The sequence below is a fragment of the Doryrhamphus excisus genome, linkage group LG10, assembly GCF_037039965.1.
Source record: "Doryrhamphus excisus strain RoL-2023G ecotype Guam linkage group LG10, RoL_Dexc_Guam_v1.1, whole genome shotgun sequence".
NCBI lineage: Eukaryota > Metazoa > Chordata > Actinopteri > Syngnathiformes > Syngnathidae > Doryrhamphus > Doryrhamphus excisus.
Genome location: NC_136366.1, coordinates 9,053,319 through 9,074,403, shown reverse-complemented (window position 1 = coordinate 9,074,403; position 21,085 = coordinate 9,053,319). Strand labels below are relative to the sequence as shown.

Genomic DNA, 21,085 nt, shown 5'->3' with positions numbered 1-21,085 from the left:
AAAATACTGTGGTCATACGCCCCCTAGAGGCCATTGAAGGCCATGATATCAGAGCAATCTGATGCTTTTCCTTTTCTATCCATAACTGACATGAAAGAAAGTCCCAAATGATAAAAAAATGGGCAATTACTTATCATATGTCAAGCATTCATGTGAACAACAACAAAAATCACACACAATAACTTTAAAGTGATCTCTCAGCATTCACAGATTACTAATTATTCAGACGCAATAATAGTTTTGGTGCAGAATTGATATTTTGGTACAATTCAATGCTCAACGCACTCAGCATTGACACAATAAACACGTTTGACACACATAGCTGAACAATTGTATATACAGCACTAAACTCTCAGCGTTCACCTATGAATATGACACTTGACTGTACCATGTCAGTCACACGGGGGTAACCGAGTGAAAGTTAGATTATGTGAAAAGATCAAGGAATAAAAAGATCCTCGGTGGATTTATTGATCACTTTTGTTTGTTGTGTCGTCTCTAAACAAAAACACAACAGGTTTATATTTATATATCAGCTACTTTAATTTTTTTGAGTGTATAAATCAGAGGCATTCCCCTAATGGCGGTATGGAGTGGAACAGCCCAGTGGGCAGCGAGTGGACGACCCAAACACTGGAAGCAAAGCAACGACTACCGAACAACATCACCGGCGTGACAGTCCATTTGTTGGACATTTTGTTCTCGCCGGTAAACGATGTGACCGAGCCGACTGAGAGTTGTGCTGCCACTGTCAGGAACACATGACAACCGAGCGCCGGAGAGAGAGAGCGGCTGCGCCATGGCATCCCAGCCGAGGTAGGTACACTCGGGCTCGGCTAGCTGCTAGCAGTAGTGCGGGTAAGTGGGTTGTGTGCGGTGTAAATGAGCTTGCTCGGGCTAGTCTGCTGTCAACCTGTCAACTGTTGTCAAAGTGTCAAGACAAGCTGTTAATGTTGGCGTTGGTTGTGTAATCGAGACAGATTGACATGTTCTGGTATTTTTAATGTTCATTTATAACAAAAAAAAAGTTCGAGTAGGAGGAGGAGGGGAAATCAGCTGGTTTTGATTTTAACCAGCTGGGCTGCGTTTGTTGACGCTATTTTACCTCAAATAAGTTAGCGAACATAACAATTGTGGCTATTTTGGCCCATAACTCGGACATTGCTGAACGTTCCATCGACTGGTCGTAAATCCCCCTTTTAAGTCATCTTATTTGTAACGACGCTAACTTTTGTGGTAACATTTATTGACGCCACCTGGCAAACTTTTAAGTGAGAGGGGTGTTTAATGTACACTAACAACGTCAACAGAATTCTCAACACGTTTCGGAAAGCACTCTTAATAAGTTTAGTGCTGGGACGTGTAATATAAAACCCAAAATCCGTGAAGTTTAAATAGACATGGGTGCAGATTCGTTGAACCAGGTGTCATAACCCATTACCCCCCACCCTTCCTCAGTTGGTACAGTCTGTCCAGTAAGACGCAATAAAATATAAACAGAGCCTAAACTGCTTACATATATTTTGTATTTAACTATATATATAATTTAAAAACTGCTTATGGTCATCTTGACTGTTAGCTAAAATTTCTATTTGCTACATATCTTAAAATAAAGCCTGCCAACTATCCATCAGTCAGCTTCAGATGTAGGATCTGTAGCTTTGATCATTTTGAGTTTCCAGCAAATAGGCTAATCTTGAAAGTTTTTGCTCTACTTTTGAGAGAAGAGGGGCTCAAACGACCGCTGTTGGTTCCGGGTTTTCATGACATGATGAATGACAAACTTATGTCTACATCACCCCATACATTATGCCCACCACTTGACGAACATGGAGGACAGCTTTGTAGCTTTGCTACACATCTTAAAGTAAAGACTACAGAGCTCTCCCAGCTACCAGATGTGGGCTTTTCTGTCCTTGGTCTCCTCTTAAATAAAAGTTTCTTTAGTGAGAATGAATGGTAGTGTTGGTTAGTGTGTCTGGTTTTGATTGTTGGGTTCTATGTAGCGTAATGTGCTTTGACTACTTCTGCAGTATTATTTTGAAACACGAGGCAGTAACTGTACACGTTGTTTTGAAGTCTCCTTGAGTGCCACCACGATCCCGTTTTCCTTTACGTCTGTCACTAACTGTACCACAGTATGGGGTCTTTAAACTCAGTTGCACACTATTCCAGCGTACACTGTTACACATTCGGCCAAGGGGCGGGGGGCTTCCAACTGCACCCCATGTAGGTACTTGCATCTAAACCGCCCTTTTCGGCAGTGTCAGCTCTCCCCATCCTCGCAGGCAGCTTTTAACTCATGCACCATTTCCCTTATGATTCAAAACAGATGTACTAAGAGGGCGCGTCCTCCTCTGTTTGATGGATGATGAAACCTGTTTGTTGTTCTTCACAAGTAGAGAGCGATCACCTGCCTTGACTGTATCATCCTTCTTCTTCTTTATACAGAAAAAGGTCGTAGAACACTTTCACTAGCGAGAAAATCAATATTGCTGATTGGGGATCTTGTGTTGCATTTTGGGTTGTAGGAAACTTGAGCATGTCAGTTAATCAAGATGTTGTTGGGTGATGTTCTCTGCTGCAGTTGCTTGAGTTACATGGTTTTAAAGTTCTTTTTTTTAAGTTTGGGGGTTTACTACTCACTTTGGGTTTTCACTTCTCCCCGCGGGGGTGATGGTGGTGTTGGATCCTTGCAGCATGCTCCATCATTTATTTGGCTTCCTCCCAAATCTGTGCTGTTGTTACCATGGGAGCAGCTCCGTTGGGGTTGAAGACCATCAACACTCATGTTGAGGTCAAACCCCATTAAAATGTAGACATAAAGTATGTTAACTTCAAGGAATAGTCTAGATGTAGTGTTACTTTTTAATTTACTGCAGTAAGCAACTTCATTTTACTACTACTTTAATAGGATTTGCACATATGTCCATTTGAAGTCTGTTGGGAGTCACTAGGGACCAGTAAGAACAGATTGCGGTAAACCCTCAGTGGTGTCTGCCAGTCTAATTACGCGCATCCATACAAATGATGGGTACCGTACTCGCCCCCTCGAGAGACGCCTCTGAATGCCCCTTGGTTGGGTTGGTCTGTGACTGCATGCTGTATAACAGTAGTGTCTAAATCTTTTGCTGTCTCTTTCCAAAACCGAGATTTAAAGTGCTGATGATAACAAAAAACAATAATAGTATGAAGTACTCACTTAAAACATTTTTGTCATACTTCTGTCATAGGTAAATAAACCTGTGAAACAATATGAGTGACATTAAGTTGTAATTTTGACACCCCTCATAACAAATTTTCTGAACCACCGCCATCTTGGCTGTGATGTCGTCACAACCAGTACATGTTCCTGGAACCAGATTCAAACAAACGTAGCCATGAACTTGCAGCAAAGCCAAGAAATTGACATTCACAGCATTTACACAAAGGTAACCTTCACTGACATTCTGTTGTGCTCATGACAACAGTGGTTGTGTGCCCCCCCGTCATAACGTCAGGCCCCCCAGTTTGAAAACTTGTTTGGCTGTCACGAAGTGCCACTAATGGCACGCCTCAAAACGAAAGACCAGTGAGCTCCCTGCTTATCTAGCCCTGGCATGAAACCCCACACTAGCTTTCTTTTTTTTTTACTTTTGATTGATTTGCATATTGATATTGATTGCTGTGTATGTTTAAATGTGCTATTTATAATGTCTTTCTTGGTTAATCCTCTGCAGCTTATATGATGAAGAGAGGAATCGTCTCCGTCTCCAAGCTTGGGAACAGAGGAACCAAGAAACGAGCCAAGTCAAAGAACTCAGCGCTGAGAGTGTCCCACTTTTTGGGGTGCCATACAAAGTACGGAGTCATTTGACTTGTTCATATTGCAAAGTCTGGTCCATACAAATATGAAGAATTATTCTTGCATGGAGCTTTGCTACACTGGGAGTTGATTTTCCTCGAAAATTAAACCTTTGCTCCTCTTTCCATTTTAGACAAACAAAGGTGATGAGCTTTCTGACAGGATCCAGAGGATGCTGGGCAGCTATGAAGACGTCAACAATCCCTCTGATCCTTCAGTTTACGTAATCTTCACGCAGCCCAGCTCCGAAAAGCCCGGCAAACCTCCCGTCCAAGATCAGACCCATCACATATCCAGCCAAACCAATAGGATCCCCTCAAGTAACAGTTACCCCTTACAGGTCGTAACCGACGCCACTACCGCCACTACCGCCACTACCGCCCCTCCCGCCCCTCCCGCCCCTCCCGCCCCTCCTGCCCCTCCCTCTCCAAACCACCATAGAGACTCAGTGACGTTGCCGAAGGCTTCACTGGACCATCCAATCGGCCAAAAGAAGAAAGATGAGGCTTTTTCAGATCTCAGGGAGCACCCTAGCACTCTTCAGGAAAGGTCCGCTCAGTTTCCGGATGTCAAGCCATTACCTTTCCTACATTCCAATGATCCCAACGGCGCCCTCGCTAAAGACACCTTTGATTCGCATCAAGCATCCACAGAAGCCCCGGCTGCTACCACCACCGTGGATGTTTCCACATTTAACCTCAAGCAGTCGCCGGCAGATGCTTCCCAGATGCATCAGCCCGGCAAAAGCGGTAACTCCCTCCTCTCACAGAACTTCCCTCCGCTTTCCTCATCCAAGCAGCCCAGCGTAGCCATGACCCAGAAGCCGACGGCGTATGTGCGGCCCATGGACGGTCAGGACCAGGTGCTCAGTGGGTCGCCCAAGTTGAAGCCTTCACCTGAGCCGTACGTTCCACTGCAGGAGATCCATAAGGCCGACCATGGCAAGACCAAAGCGCTGCCCCAATATTTGCAGGTGAGAACTACAATATCGAAAACTTTAAAAGCAGGATTTATTTGGAGACTTTGTGTGCGTGGTTGACACTTAAAGTCTGGTTGTTTTGCCAGTGTGGGTGCTCCAATTCGGGCTCAAACACAGACCGACGTGGTTGGCAATATTGCATGAGAGCCCTCAGGCTAAGTCGACATCAAAAGCCTGCCATGTTTGGCTTGTGTCAGCGTCCAAGTTGGGTACTGTTACTGTTGGGTATTGTTAAGCCCGCCAATGATCCCACATCACGTACAGGCGTACAAATCAGAACATGTATTCAACAACCGATGGTCACATACAGTGAAGAAAATAAGTATTTGAACACCCTGCTATTTTGCTATTTCTCCCACTTAGAAATCATGGAGGGGTCTGAAATTTTCATCGTAGGTGCATGTCCACTGTGAGAGAGATAAACTAAAAAGAAAAATCCAGAAATCACAATGCATGATTTTTTAACAATTTATTTGTGTGATACAGCTGCAAATAAGTATTTGAACACCTGTGGATCATCTAGAATTCTGACCCTGAAAGACCTGTTAGTCTGCCCATTAGAAGTCCACCTGCACTCCATGTATCATCCTGAATCAGATGCACCTGTTTGAGGTCGTTAGCTGCATAAAGACACCTGTCCACCCCATACAATCAGTAAGACTTTAACTTGTAACATGGCGAAGACCAAAGAGCTGTCCAAAGACACCAGAGACAAAATTGTACACCTCCACAAGGCTGGAAAGGGCTACGGAGCAATTACCAAGCAGCTTGGTGAAAAAAGGTCCACTGTTGGAGCTATCATTAGAAAATGGAAGAAGCTAAACATGACGGTCAATCTCAATCGGAGTGGAGCCCCATGCAAGATATCACCTCGTGGGGTCTCAATGATTCTAAGAAAGGTGAGGAATCAGCCCAGAACTACACGACAGGACTTGGTCAATGACCTGAAAAGAGCTGGGACCACCGTTTCCAAGGTTACTGTAGGTAATACACTAAGACGTCATGATGTGAAATCATGCATGGCACGAAAGGTTCCCCTGCTTAAACCAGCACATGTCAAGGCCCGTCTTAAGTTTGCATATGACCATTTGGATGATACAGAGGAGTCATGGGAGAAAGTTTTATGGTCAGATGAGACCAAAATAGAACTTTTTGGTCATAATTCCAATAAGCGTGTTTGGAGGAAGAAGAATGAAGAGTACAATCCGAAGAACACCATCCCTACTGTGAAGCATGGGGGTGGTAGCATCATGCTTTGGGGGTGTTTTTCTGCACATGGGACAGGACGAGTGCACTGCATTAAAGAGAGGATGACTGGGGCCGTGTATTGTGAGATTTTGGGGAACAACCTCCTTCCCTCTGTCAGAGCATTGAAGATGGGTCGTGGCTGGGTCTTCCAACACGACAACGACCCGAAGCACACAGCCAGGAAAACCAAGGAGTGGCTCCGTAAGAAGCATATCAAGGTTCTAGCATGGCCCAGCCAGTCTCCAGACCTGAACCCAATCGAAAATCTTTGGAGGGAGCTCAAACTCCGTGTTTCTCAGCGACAGCCCAGAAACCTGACTGATCTAGAGAAGATCTGTGTGGAGGAGTGGGCCAAGATCCCTCCTGCAGTGTGTGCAAACCTGGTGAAAAACTACAGGAAACGTTTGACCTCTGTAATAGCAAACAAAGGCTACTGTACCAAATATTAACATTCATTTTCTCAGGTGTTCAAATACTTATTAGCAGCTGTATCACACAAATAAATTGTTAAAAAATCATGCATTGTGATTTCTGGATTTTTCTTTTTAGTTTATCTCTCTCACAGTGGACATGCACCTACGATGAAAATTTCAGACCCCTCCATGATTTCTAAGTGGGAGAAATAGCAAAATAGCAGGGTGTTCAAATACTTATTTTCTTCACTGTATGACACCATCAAGTGGTGATCATGCCTTACATTTCTTTCAACAACAAATAATTGTTTTTCAATGACATCCTGATGACACCCATTTTTCCCAATGTACTGATTTGTATGAAAATAAAACTTCTAATGTGTTAAAAAAAAAGAATGCGATCACTCCTCACCAGTTCTTAATAATAACCACCACCTTTCATAACAGAAATAAATAGACTAAATCGTATGTAAAGTAAATAAGTAATAACCGTAGGTGCTGGATAGACCCGGTCAGGCACAGTCTGGAATCGACTGCTTGTATCGGAGTACCAACATCGGAGCTTGGAGATGCAGTCCGATAGAATCCGATATTTTTAATTTTTATTTTTTTTGCTGCTATTGCAGTGGGACACGGACAGCCTATTAATTAAACACAATAACTCCAAAAATAAGATGCAAAGTTGTCGTGTTACAGAGTTGTGTTATGAAGTAATGGCACTTGAAATTGCTTGAAAATGTGCGTTTACTGGGGAGAGGGTGGGATGTTTTGACCTCTGTCGTCTACTATGATGTCACACGCGGATTGCGGAACAATAAACAATGTTTGTCACCAATAGACATAAGTGGCCCGTGGAGCATATCTCAAAGGCTGTGCAGGGAAAACAGACGTGGGGGGGGGGTCCCTTTACAACAATGAGGAATGCAGTGTGTCGACATCGTTTATCTTGTGTGAGCCACACTGCTGCTGCCCTGATACCGCCTGTTGTGTCATATTTATATATTTTTACGTCCTCGTGAGTTTTTGTAGTAGCAAAATCTGGGCTGGATCTGCTCGCGTTTGTAACAGAAGGTATCAGTTTTTTGCGTGGCTTGTAGCAGAAAGAGCAAGTGCTTCTTCGACAGGCTACTTTGGCTACTTCCATATAACCCGGTGACCTTTTTCCTGTTAAATGTGTCGCCAAGTAAGACTGCCAACAAAGTGTGTAACCTTTGTTCGCTGCATGTCTGATGATAAGCTCCCCCACTAACTACCATCATACCTCCCAGTCTGACCATTTGACCTTAAGGTACTTTAAGTTGATAACAATAACAAATTATTATTTGTTACTAAATAAGCCGTACATCTTTTCATGTTGAACTGTGCAAAGTATGAACGTGATGTACTTTGAAGTAAACCTGTACCATTGTTTGTAGACGAGGGCAAATGAAGCACTGCGTGTTGAAGACATCTTGAAGGTAAAATTGCATCTTCATTGATGACGGTTTACTATTGCCATTACTATTGTACGCAATGTTTTCATATATTTTTTGTGTTTTGTAGGAGATGACTCACTCCTGGCCTCCCCTTTTGACAGCCATACACATCCCGAACACAGACGCACCCCCCGCCAAGGTAACAGCCGCTCTCTCCTGCTCTACTGACTCCTTGTTGGTTTGTGTTTTTGACTAAGTATGGCAGAAAAGTCGCCAATTATCATTTTGGAGCTCTCTAAACGAAGGTCTGGCAGACACGCTGACATTTCGCTTGATGTTACACATGACAGTTGTTGTGACTTGTGTGACTAACATTGAGGTCCGTCTACAAACCGTGAGACCTTAGAGGTCTACAGATGAAGAGGTTCTACTCAATTGTTGCCAAGTTCTGCTACTGGCTCCTTTTTTGCGGCATGCAAAGCACACGGAGCAGGGAAGAAGCAGAAATGCTGCAGCTGTGCGTTGTTGTCGGATCATTTACCGGGCACGTTCACTCCCAGAGGAGGAGCCCCGTTTCCCTTTAAGCTTTTAATGAGCCATGCACCGGTGTCACACTCCGGTCAGACTGTCACATACCACACACACACACACAGGTCTTGGCAATCACACACACGTGTTTTCTTATACTGTAGACATATTTTTTACATACAATATTTAAAATGCCAACATCCAAATAAATCATGCAGTGTAACGCTCCTCTCTTGTTGCTTTTTGTGTGTCCTGACAGGAAGCAGAGCAAGTCTCTTCATGTCCGGGGCAGAGTGAGTCATGAAGCTACACTATAAAACACAGTGGGCGTGCACGATACAGAGAGTTCATGTTACTTCAGTGTGGAACATGCAAATGAGAAACGGTCATTTGCAGCTGACACACATAAACCAAATTATATACAGGCGTCCCTCCTTTTTTAGCAGGTAATTGGTTGCAGACCCGACCCCGATAAATTAATTTCTGCGATATGCTGTAGCATTCGCTTTAAAAATACAACATATATAGTTTTTTTAAAAATGTCAGAGGATGAATTCTTACTTTCTTTCTCTTTTATTATCTTATTGACTCATACTTTTATTACTTACTTATTTATGTATTATTTGTTTTAGTTTTTTAGAAGTTTTTTTTATTAATTTATTATTTGTAATTCTTTATAAATTATGTTATATGTAATTATATATATTTTTTTTCTAGAAAGAAATTACAACATCTCCATACTATAGTATGTAATACAATATATTATAAAAAATACAGTATATGGAATATAAAATAAAATTGTATAGTTTTTAAAAAATGTCAGACGATGAATTTTAATTTTCTTTCTCTTTTATCATCTTATTGACTCATACTTTTATTACTTACTTATTTGTGTATTATTATTTGTTTTATTTTTTTACATTTTTTTTATTAATTATTTGTAATTATGTATAAATTATATGGTATGTGTAATATATATTTTTTTATTTTTTCTAGAAAAAATTCCAACATCTCCATACGATAGTATGTTATACAATATAATATGAAAAAAATACAGTATATGATTATAAAATATAATTTTAATAAAAAAATGTTAATATAAGAAATGAAAAATAGATGTAAACTGTATTTGTAAAGTACTTAAATAAGATCAAATCTTTAGTTTTATACTCTAGTGCCTCTTCCTCTTCTTGGGCGCGCTATCAGTTTACTTCAAATACAATCATTTAAAAAGACAATATTCCACATGTGAGACGTGTGTTTAAAAATAGTCTTGATTCAAGCCTTGTTTATCTCCTAAGTGTTTGTGTACTTTCACAGGTTCCTCCCTGTACATCACAAATTCCATTGTATTTGAAATGACACCGTGCCAAAAAAAGGCTCAAATTTGTTTGTGCAACAGGTGTGGAATTTCTGAGGTTGGTGAGATCCAAACAAACATTCCGGGCGCACGTTTCTGTGTTAATGTGAATGCTCAAAGACTGCAAAGCTGCTAGCTCGTAGTGAGGAATCTGACCTTGTATGCTCTAATGAAAAATGAACCAAAGGGCCTTTGGGTGCTCATTTTTGGCTGCAGGTTGATTTATTTATACCTTAAACTATGTTCTGTTGCTTTCATGCTTTGATTAATGTTTGCTTTGTTTGTTTACTTTTCTTCCAGAAAGCCATTCCCTGTCTTCTGGAGATCCCTCCCATCTCAACGAGCAAAGCTCCTCACTGTGAGTCCTTTTCCCGCTTCTAATCCTTATCTCACAATAATACCAAAGATGGGAACTATGAGCAGCAGACAGTTATTGAACTCACATGACCCCGCTGACTAATCCACCATTTCCACAACAATGTTCTGTTGTGATTCAATTAAATTGGCCATCATTTGCCTATTAGATGTGGAATGCTTCTGGAATTCACCACAAAAATCAGCTGCCGTTTTCCTTTCCAAAAAAAGGGTTTGTGATCCTGTATGTTTTTTTTGTTTTGCTGCAGTCCGCGCAAAGAGGCTCAATCCTGCGGCGTGGAATCTGCAAGTTCCAGCGACTCGGACAGCAGCTCCAGATCCGAGTCGGACAGTGAGGAACCTTGCAGACTGCCTCTGAGCAGCGCCAAAACCGAGGTAGATTGATATACTTCCACAACATACAGGACTCTCTCATGCTTTTGAATGAGAAAGTGTCTTCCGGTACTGTATGTACAGTATATGTACTAAATCTGCACTCTTGCGTATCCTACTGCATATGTGCTACACGGCGAGATGCCTTTTCACTTCCTGGTTGTTGCAGGAAGTGTATGTATTTCAATGGGAAAAGCATGCCAAGCTCTTATAAAATGCACTTCTGCCACCTTGTGGCTATTTTTTCGACTTAAAACTGCACAAAACTTTTTATGTCTTCTATTGTGCAGTTGCATCATCACGTCTTTGTGCCTTTCGTTCAACAAAAATGTGAAAGAAACAAACCCACTTCATCTTTTGTAGAAGCCTGGTCCCCTCTGCAGTTGTTCGTTCATTCATTCATTCATTCATTTTTTACCGCTTATCCTCACGAGGGTCGGGGGGTGCTGGAGCCTATCCTAGCTGTCTTCAGGGTACACCCTGGAGTGGTGGCCAGCCAATCACAGGGCACATATAGACAAACAACCATTCAATTAACTGAGCATGTTTTTGGAATGTGGGAGGAAACCGGAGTACCCGGAGAAAGCCCACGCATGCACGGGGATAACATGCAAACTCCACACAGAGATGGCCGAGGGTGGGATTGAACCCTGGTCTGCTAGCTGTGGGACCTACGTGCTAACCACTCGTCCGCTGTACAGCCCCCTCTCCAGTGTAAAAAAAAAACTGCATCTCATGTAATTACATTGTTGATAGGTGTATGTGTGAATGTATGTGGTGTGTTGCTTTTCTTCTTTTGCACTTTTTAATTTTTATTTTTTTGCAGCCTGATGCGGCAGCGGCGGCATCCCATGGCGACTGGCAGTTGGGGAACTGGATCCGCTCCAGTCAACAGAACTCGGGCAATGAAAGCCAAAGTTGCGCAAATGTCTGCGAGAGTCCCGCTCACAAACCGCCGCACTCCCTTCAAAGTTCCACACACTCAACTGTGGAGACGACCGACCCCGTCTGTGAGCCGAAACCTCCAAAGGATTTTGATGGAAACCTTCCCAAAGTACAGCCGTGCGTCCAGAGTTCTCAGGAGAGTTTATGCCAAAACTCTGCAACCGATGTGAATGGATGTACCAGCTCCAAGAAACATTCAGGCGCTGCACACAAACCAGCAAAGGATCGCAACGTAAAATGTGAGGACGTCGTGGTACTCCCTATCTCAGACAAACCCAAGGTCAAAACGAAAATGGGACGTTACAAAAAAAGCAGTGACTCTAAAAGCAGCACTGAGAGGACTTTTAAAGCATCAGACACACAGACGACCGGACCCAATCACAGGCCTGAGGTGGTCCAGGTCCAACGTGATGGCCATTGTCCATCTTGTGGAACCAGACACCCCGACCCCTGCTCTTGCCGCCCCCAAAGTCCGGCCCCTCCCTTCCAACCTTCTCCTGCCCCAGCAGTGAGAACTAGTAGTAGCAAAGCCAGCGTAGAATCCATCTGTGATAAAGAGGCCAAAATGATTCCCAAAGCTCCGCCCTCCATAACCCACAAGTCCTGCAAGAAGTCTGGACACGTTCCCAAGCCTTCTTTGAACGTCCACAACAGACCTGTTACATCCCTGCTGGTAAAGATCGACCTAAGTCTGCTTTCTAGAGTTCCCCAGGTGACACCCAAGAATGCCGAGAGAACTTTGCACACATCCGAACGCAAGACGGAGGCCCGCAAACACCCTAAAGCCAGCAAGAAAAGTTTACCTCACAATGTGGGAACTTTAAGCTTACAGCACTCATGCTAGCGTTCTAGTGTGGCCTCTTTGCATATAACCTTCTTCTTGACAACTTCCAGGTGGAGTTGGATGACAAAACTCTTCCCAGGAAGAAGCGGAAGCTGGAAAAAAAGATGACCTCATCCAACAAGGAGTCCTCGGTCAAAGTGGAGTAGGTTATGGAATAACAACACTGGCTTGCTTTTTTACCTAAGTGTAGGCAGTGTCGGTTACAGGAATAAAAATGGCTGAATTAACTAAAATACTAATAAGGACAAAACATTGTGAAGGTAGTACTGTATTGGATATTGGCCAATTTACGAGGTGGCAGTAATTGTTCGGTGGGGAAGACATTTACTGTGACACTGCTCCAGCAGGAGTTTTATTTACATGTTAAATGGAATGCACTGGACATTGTGTGATTATCCAGGGGCGTCAGTAAGTTCTGAGGACGGGGGTGGGGGGGCTTAGCCCCCTGGAGATGCAGAAAATATGAATGAATGTAGTAGATCCATAATAATATTATATCTAAGAATAATAATCATTATTATATTATTAATTAGCCTATTATTATTACTATCATAATTATTCTTCTTCTGATTATTACTACTACTAGTAGTAGTAGGCTAGTATTAGCCTGCTTATTGGCTTTCTTATTAGCCTGCTTTTGCCCTATTGTATGAAATTTGTCAGATTTTTTTGTAAAAAAAATTATTTGGGGGGGCTTAAGAACATTTTAGTAATGACGCCACTGTGTTCATCACTATGCTTTTTTAAAGGTTGCCTGGAAGTACACCCATCCCATATTTTGATATAAATGTGACATAAATTCTGAATCTAATTGTACGGTTTGGTGTAAACCAAGTACCCGCTCTAGTGTTCATGTGTCGGTGTACTCAGCGTTCCTATCTTTTCCCCTTCAGAGGTTGCAGCACCCAATCCGTGGAGCAGAAGGAAAAGAAGGCTAAGAAAAACAGTTTGCATTTGCGGCCGCCCCCAAAAGCCAAAGACGCCCGTAAAGACTCCAAAGTACTCAAAGTGTCTGGCGTAGAGACTCGCAAGGACGCCCCGAAGAGCAAAGACTCATGCAAGTACAAGAGCAGCCGAACAAAGCACATGCCGCAGCAGAAGGTAACTAGCCAGTGCAACTGAGAGAACGCGGCAGGTTGCCAGATGTTCCTAATGTTCTTTTTGTAAAACCCTTAGAAGCCATCTACACAGGCCCCCAAGCAACGACCCCCCAGGCCACTGCTCCAGTCTGAGGACAGGTATGATGCACCACGGCAGCAGCAGCTTCATTTAGTAACAGAGTGACTTCCTTGCAGGAAGTATCCAGTGAAGCACTACATCAAGGAGGCCAAAAGGCTGAAGCACAAAGCGGATTCAGAGGTTTGTCCTAAATCCATCCTCTTACATCTCTACGCTCGGTTAACCAAAAAGACGGTGTTTTGTTTTCTTTCAGTCGGATAAGCTCAGCAAAGCCTTCAACTACCTTGACGCCGCCATGTTTTTTGTGGAGAGCGGCATTGCCATGGAAAAGGACCCCCGGATATCGACGTCTTCCTACACCATGTTTGCCGAGACCGTGGAGCTCCTCAAGTGAGCTCTCCTCTCGGTACACGGCCGTTAGCATTAAAATACTGCTGCTCTTGTGATCCTCTGGTTGCTCTTCCACAGGTTCGTGCTGAAACTTAAAAACTCATCGGACCCATGTGCCCCACCCTCAGAGAAGGACTTTGTGGCATTATGGTAGGACACACCCTTCAGCACCTTTTCCACCGCACGCTTCACTATATTGGCGCTTTTCCATTTAGGTACTACTTGTACCGCAACAGTAGCATAAACCACTGCATTAGCTTACCGTGTTAGCCCCGGATACCTCAGTATTATACTACACTATTCACTACATTTTCTTGCTGCCCTCAGTCACCTCTTGAGTAAAAAGTGTCTGCTTCCTGAGATGTTGATACAGGAGACTCCTCCTTTGTTTGTTGTTAGATTGCCTCCGTACGACTGCAGACCACCAAGGTTTTTCTTGTGTTTTTTTTTGTTTTGTTTTCAACATTTGCAATAAAAATAACTGCTATAACACAGTAATTAGTTCCAGTTCCGCTAATTGCTTTCTCTTGACTGGATGTCACATCATCCACTCACCCCCAGCCAAGAGCTCTACAAGTAAAGGCTCTACAAGTGGGGCGGGGGATACAACAACAAGCTGAAATGTTGATACTACTACTACTACTACTACTACTACTAATAATAATAACAACAACAAATTCTTACATGTTGGCAGGTCAGCACTTGCTGGAATGGAATCTTATCTTCAAATCCTTCTGCCTTTTTCTGTGATGTTTGCCAAAAACGATGAACCTCTTCCTGTGCCTTCTTCCAGTTTGAAGTGCCAGGCTCTCCTGCAGATGGCGATGTTTCGCCACAAGCACAAAACTGCGCTCAAGTACTCCAAGACGCTGACTGACCACTTCAACGTGAGTATTGTCATCTTGTGGCTTATCACACTTGACGCCTAAAGACTAGCGAGAGTGCTCTGATCAAGCCTCACACTGCGTTATTAATGATAATCACCCCCTTGCATAATAGAAATAAATGGGATGACTGATGAGGGTTGATACCGTGTTGCATCATGATGTTATGTAAAGTGTGACTGCGGGCCGACATGGGAAGAAGTTAGAATTTCAGTGTGACTGTGCCCTAAGAGACAATCAAATTGTAATTATTTTCCAGAACTCCACACTTGACGTCTCCGTCTGCACCACAAAGTAAGCTAGCATATCACATCAGCCCAGCTATACAAGCCGGTTCACCTCCTCTCCTAACTTATCCCGTAGAGGTCCAGACACCCCGTCGTCCCCCATGGCCAGCATCCCTTCCCCAGCCTGTGGCGGCAACAAACACGGTGGGTCGGCAACGGGGCCCGCCGTTGCGGTCCCTCTCGCAGTCCAGCAGGTGGCGCTGTCCTATGTCAACATCACGACGTTAGTCCTGAGCGCTCACGACCTCTGGGAGCAGGCGGAAGAGATGGCGAGCAAAGGAAGCGGTATGTTGCGCCAATTGTGTCATTGAACTTGAGGCAATACGTTTGATGTTTTGTATTTTATATTTTTACCGTCGCCACTTCATTTTTAGGGGTTCTCGCAGAGCTGGACGCCCTCGTGGGCCCCGTGAGTCTTACTTCCTGTGTCAGTGCCATGGTGCGTTACACCAGACAGGGTGTGTTGTGGCTGCGGACGGACAGCCAAAAGAACTAACCAATGGCTGCTAAGGTACAAAAACACCGCCCCCCCCCCCCCCAGTGGGTCACCTGCTGATGATGAAATGTAGAGGTCATAAACTTGATTATATCCCCTAATTGCACTAAAGCAGGGCTGAAGTCATAGAAAGCTTTTACAATCAGGCTAGAATGATCATCGTTGGTTTGTACTGCTCGGACACACGTTTATCAGGAACTTTAGCACCAGATTGTTTTATCACAAATAGTGAGGAACACTGCAACTAACATTTCAGTCAAGCACATGTTTCATTTTTAAAGCAGAATCATGCACGGTTTTTTCCTTCTTTCCAAAGTTCTCCTCTTCTTCACGGATAGGAGAGTTTTGCTCATCTGGGTGCCAATCATGTTTGTCAGGACTTTTTTCTTTTTATTTATTGCGGTTTTCTTTTGTTTGTTTGTTTTTTTTACAAAATGTGCACTTTTCCTTTTGCTGAGTTTGCAGGAACCTATTCTAGCTGTGGTGGGATTTATTTTCCACGCCGTATTTTTAGGTTGTGGATGAGATAAGTTGCATCGGTCATAGGAATACTGTAGCAAACTCTAGTCACATTTTTGATTGGCAAGATGTGGGAGTGTAATAAATGCGGAATAGTACTTACTGGATGTTGGTGCGCACTTTTGCGGCAAAACTGAGCTAACGTTCATTTGAACTTGTAATTCCAGATTATGAAGCATGACTTTTGTTGGCTTATCACACAAATGGGTAGAAATGATCAATGTGAAAAGAAACATTTCTTTAAACAGTTGCACATGAAATGAGCAATATCGTTAAAGAAAAAAAACGACCCACTTGTTTTTGATGTTTGCTAATTTAAGTTGATGTGTGTAATTAATTAAAGGATCAAAGTGCAAAGAGTGATTAATTGGAAAAAGTTTTTTTTTATAGTATTAAACTGTCATCATCTTCACTACAACTTGTTTTTCTTCGTCTAAACTACGAATTCAGAAATGAACGACTCTGTGATGGGATTTTTTTGTTGTAGTGTTCAGAGAAATAAACACTGGAAATAACAGTTTCTACGTTTTTCTTTTAATCAAAGGCATCGGATTAGGGTTTTGTGCAGCTGATTAGATCAAATATTACCTGGAAAGTATCAACAAGAAACATATACTGTAGGGAAATCAAACATATTTACAATAAACCTCATTCAAACTCCAGTTACGTGTCAGACTCTCCGCCGAAGTTTGGGTTGACAAACGCAGGCTGCTGGAGGAGAGTCAACTATTAGTACCTCCGCTGGTAGAAAGTCATCTTTCCATACAACTGCTCCTTACCACATTGACGTTATTGGTCGTTCGCGTCGGCAGGCTGAGACGGCTCAACTTGTACCCTCGCACGCTGAACACGTAGAAAAGCAGCCCGCCTAGCAGGCTGACGATCAGAACTGCTCCGATGATGGCGCCTGCAATCACGCCTCCATCTGATCAAATAGATGACAAATTGAAGATTGGAACCATAGTACTACGTATAGCTAAATCAGGGGTGGGCAAATATTGACGCGTGGGCCGCATTGAGTTAACAAAATTGGGGCCAGAACATATATTTAACACACACACATTATTTTATGCTCATCATATTTTGAATTATTTGTCTAATTGTATCTGTAAAAGTGTTACTATGAGCTGTATGTTCTCATGTCCCTTTTTTCAGTAATACTTTAAACATCAGACCACATCCAACTTTGTTTTTTTAAATAAATAAGGCATCCGACTTGCAAGTCATGTTGCCAGTTTGTATGTTAAAAGATGAAATACTTAGAAAGCAACTGGCGGCCCGGATTCAAATGCTTGGTGGGCCGCATTTGGCCCCCGGGCCGTAGTTTGCCCTCCCCTGAGCTAAATGAATACCGCTTTTGAGCAAGATGTAAAGCCTAAAATCAAGGTAAAAAAATACAGCAAAACCTTGGTTAAAGTCATTAATTTGCTTGCTTACTTTAAGTACTACTTACTTAAGCATCCAAAAATGGCATAAAATGCCAGAGTTTGAGGGCAGTGATTTTTGACAAAAATTGTATGTAGGTTTTTGTGTTGTTGTTTTTTTCAACTTGCTTCTAATGCACTTTTCTGTTCCAGAAAAATTGGGTAAACCTCACACACACTCAACAGGGGCCCCAGAAGCATCCAAAAATGGCATAAAATGCCAGAGTTTGAGGGCGGTGATTTTTTGAAAAAATCGTAAGGGGTTAGTATGTTGGGGTTTTTTGGGGTTTTTTTTCATCTTGCTTCTAATGCGCTTTTCTGGTCCATTATTTTTGTCCTTGATTTTAACTTTTCTGGGTTTTTTTTTTTGGTAAAAAAAAAACAAAACAAAAAAACAGAGAATCCTCACACACACTCAACAGGGGCCTAAGAAGCATCCAAAAATGGCATAAAATGCCAGAGTTTGAGGGCAGTGATTTTTGAAAAAAAACGTAAGGGGTTAGTATGTCAGTTTGTTTTTTTCAACTTGCTTCAAATGCACTTTTCTGGTCTATTATTTTTGTCCTTGATTTTGGATACCATAAATTCTGATGCTTTTTTTTCTTATACTTTGAACCCTGCGGCTTAGACAACGGTGCAGCTAATTTATGACTAAGTCTAATCGTGTGACGTCTCCTTTACTTCACAACTACTACTAATTGTTTTAATACTGTGCCACAGTGTCAAAAACAGTGAGAAAAGGGTCGCTCTTTGTTTGGCAGGAGACATCACAAGCTGTCAGTGCACTCACAATGTGCTTGTCAACCTGCTGGTAAAGGCTGAGGTCATCATGTACAGTATACCATTTTGTGTACCATTACTAGCGCTTTAATATTATTAATAACAAAGTGAAGAAACAAGGGTGGTGTAAATAATGAGTGAAATGTCCACTCACTGTCGGCACCTGGTCCGTCGGTGGGGAAAATGGGGTTTCCGCCATCATCTGTTGTATAGTCTGTCAAAAAAAGAAAGAGTTTGTGTTTGACAGAATGTACGTAACGCCACAAAGGGCTTTAGAAAAGAACGCTTACACTGCCGATGGCGGCACACAAAGCCTCTCTTCTGCAGGCAGTCGTTGTCGTTCCAACGGCCGTCAGGGTACATCTCCACGCAGTTCTCCTCGGCCACTTCCCCCGGGTGCAACGCTGCGTTGGGCTCACCGGCAGCCCAGTTGAGGAAGCCCACAGATGTCTGGTCCGTCCAGGCCCAGCCGACTGTGCAACCACACAGAAAAGGTAAGTGCGCACGTTCAACCTCCGACCACTCGTTAAGTTAGTTTGCTTACAGTTGCTGTCCCTGCTGAGGCCGATCCAGAGGTTGTGATATTTGGTATGATTGAGGCTCCTGATGAACTCTACCTCCGCCCTGCTGTGGATAGACACCATCTCTGTCTTGGACGTCTCGCAGTAATGGCGCGAATCCAGCCAGGAGAAGCCCTGATGCTCGTTGTACACGTAGTAACAGTAGCGTCCATACGGTATCCAGAATGGAAAACACTTCCCATCCCCAGGAGCGGGAGTTGGTGGTGGTTTCTCTGGAAGAAGAATTTTATGAAGATTTGTGATTTTGTCTCAACGTAAAGAAATAATCCTGATGGGTGAAGAACTGCTTTGATACCGAAGGAGATTTTACAGATGTAGGGTTTGGCTTCATCGCACTTTGTGTCGTTCCATGTGCCGTGAAACACCGGTGAGCCTCGCATGCTGACGCAACCCTCATCCTTCAGGTTATCGGGTTCTCCGGGCCCCCAATGAGTAAAGAATACTGGCCAGTCGTCTATCCATGCAAAGGCGCCATCATCCTGCAAGACCAGATTGCATGAAGGTAACCCGTCTGTCCTACATCCAAAAACTGCCAGCAAACCGACACCTTTAGCCTAAGTCCGATCCAGGCATCCCCTCGGCCCTGCAGGACAACCCCGGCCACAAAAGCCTGGTCGTAGCTCATGTCTATGCTGGCCAGGTTTCCACCTTGCTGCTGGCAGGCTGTCTGGGCCGCAGCCCAGGTCTTGGGCTCTTCCACTAGCTTGTAGCAGTTCAGGTACCAGGATATGTAGCCAGCGGGACAGGGGCTGCTTGTCGGGGGAGGGGGCGCAATACTGCTCGCTGTGGTGGAAGCCGAAGAATAGTCAAAAGAGAAGTCTTTGCATGCTGCCAATAATATTATGATTTGGTATTGGGTAGAGAATGGGTAGAGAACCCCTACCCCATATTTAAATGATTTTTGTAAATGTTCTTACTGTGGATGTTTTGGTTAAGTTCTTGTATGAAAATATGTAACAAATCAAAAGTCTATGTCGGCGGGTTACTGACATTTCTTCCTGAAGCAGATGAAGCTGTGCTCCTTATGACAGGCGTCGTCGTTCCACTTGCCGCTCACGAGGGCGTTGTGAGTCATGGCCACACAGTGTTCCTGGTGAGAGAAGCGGGATCTCATGAGTGGGAAGCATCACGGTGACATGAGTGACAGGCAGCCAATCCTCACCGCCCCTCCCGCATTGTTGGGCTCCTTGTGGTTCCAGTTTGTGTATAGCACTGGGCTAACGCCGTCACTCCAAGCATACTGGTTCTCCACCAGGAGATCGGACAAGCCGATCCATGTGGGAAGCTCCAGGTCTCTCAGGTAACTGGACACAAAGTCTAGATGGAAAGATTCTATGAAAGAATGGAACATTTCATTCTCACTAAGATCTTTTCCTCTGCTGACCGTTTTCGTATTGGTTGTTGATAACGGCCAGTTCGCCTCCTTGGTCTTTGCACCAGCTACGTGCATATGTCCAGTTGGCCTTCATGTCATTCTTCTTTCCTTTCAACAGGAAACACTTGTCTTTGAAGCGTAGCCATCCTAGACAGGCAGGAGATTCATCAGACAAAATTCATTCATTCATTTTCTACCGCTTTTTCCTCACGAGGGTCGCGGGGGTTGCTGGAGCCTATCCCAGCTGTCTTTGGGCGAGAGGCGGGGTACACCCTGGACTGGTCGCCAGCCAATCACAGGGCACATATAGACAAACAACCATTCACACTCACATTCATACCTATGGACAATTTGGAGTCGCCAATTAACCTAGCATGTTTTTGTTTCTTCAAAAAGCTCTGCATTACCTGCGGGGCAGTTGCCCTCCCAGGGTTGCGTGGGTGGCGGAGGAGTGTGGACGTCTCCGGGGAACTTTTTGCAGACATAACCCGCTCCGGCTCGACCGCAGTTGACGTCGTTCCATCCGCCTTGAACATGGCACAGTTTGCAAACATCTCCTCCTGGAATGAATCTGCCAACAACACTACAGCACCTTGATGTCTGTTCATCTGGACACACTGTTCCTCCCCGTTGGCATCGTTGGGCTCACCCGGACTCCAGTGAGTATACGAGACAGGAGAGAGGTCCTGCCACCTGCGTGGATAAGACACAAGCGTTACACTCATTATTTAGTTTGCGTTATTAGTTGACATTTTGAGATTACATACGCATATTGTCCTTCCGTGATTCCCAACATCATCAATCCAATCCAAGCTGCCGCAACCTCACCTGTCCCCACCTGGGGGAG

General features: G+C 43.7%; 2 protein-coding genes across 2 annotated transcripts in view; one reads left to right on the top strand and one right to left on the bottom strand.

Moving 5' to 3' along the window:
- Positions 1–770: 770 nt before the first annotated feature.
- On the top strand, positions 771–16,858 carry aff1 (AF4/FMR2 family, member 1). The gene is made up of 19 exons (XM_058064234.2): positions 771–816; positions 3,720–3,840; positions 3,978–4,817; positions 7,900–7,941; positions 8,027–8,098; positions 8,687–8,720; positions 10,088–10,145; positions 10,411–10,537; positions 11,361–12,290; positions 12,374–12,465; positions 13,217–13,424; positions 13,500–13,561; positions 13,619–13,682; positions 13,756–13,892; positions 13,971–14,042; positions 14,686–14,779; positions 15,036–15,070; positions 15,140–15,348; positions 15,438–16,858. The coding sequence occupies exons 1-19, from the start codon at positions 800–802 to the stop codon at positions 15,557–15,559; spliced, it is 3,336 nt and encodes a 1,111-aa protein (XP_057920217.2). The 5' UTR covers positions 771–799; the 3' UTR covers positions 15,560–16,858.
- Positions 16,604–21,085, bottom strand: part of LOC131104421 (uncharacterized) — a 19,769-nt gene continuing 15,287 nt past the window's right edge. Inside the window, exons 37-49 of the mRNA XM_078794331.1 lie at positions 21,006–21,076; positions 20,831–20,931; positions 20,646–20,765; positions 20,248–20,385; positions 20,026–20,180; positions 19,854–19,953; positions 19,411–19,646; positions 19,159–19,342; positions 18,827–19,075; positions 18,573–18,755; positions 18,437–18,496; positions 16,858–17,003; positions 16,604–16,786 (exon numbers count right to left, since the gene is read on the bottom strand). Of these exons, the coding sequence (XP_078650457.1) occupies positions 16,742–16,786; positions 16,858–17,003; positions 18,437–18,496; positions 18,573–18,755; positions 18,827–19,075; positions 19,159–19,342; positions 19,411–19,646; positions 19,854–19,953; positions 20,026–20,180; positions 20,248–20,385; positions 20,646–20,765; positions 20,831–20,931; positions 21,006–21,076 (1,788 nt within the window). The 3' untranslated portion in view covers positions 16,604–16,741. The remainder of the gene's footprint in view (positions 16,787–16,857; positions 17,004–18,436; positions 18,497–18,572; positions 18,756–18,826; positions 19,076–19,158; positions 19,343–19,410; positions 19,647–19,853; positions 19,954–20,025; positions 20,181–20,247; positions 20,386–20,645; positions 20,766–20,830; positions 20,932–21,005; positions 21,077–21,085) is intronic.

What these genes read in the sequence shown, in the direction of transcription:
- aff1 (XM_058064234.2), top strand. An exon ending in GAGACCGTGGAGCTCCTCAA is followed by an intron (nt 13,893 to 13,970) that starts GTGAGCTCTCCT and finishes GCTCTTCCACAG; the next exon opens with GTTCGTGCTGAAACTTAAAA. An exon ending in GTCTCCGTCTGCACCACAAA is followed by an intron (nt 15,071 to 15,139) that starts GTAAGCTAGCAT and finishes CTTATCCCGTAG; the next exon opens with AGGTCCAGACACCCCGTCGT.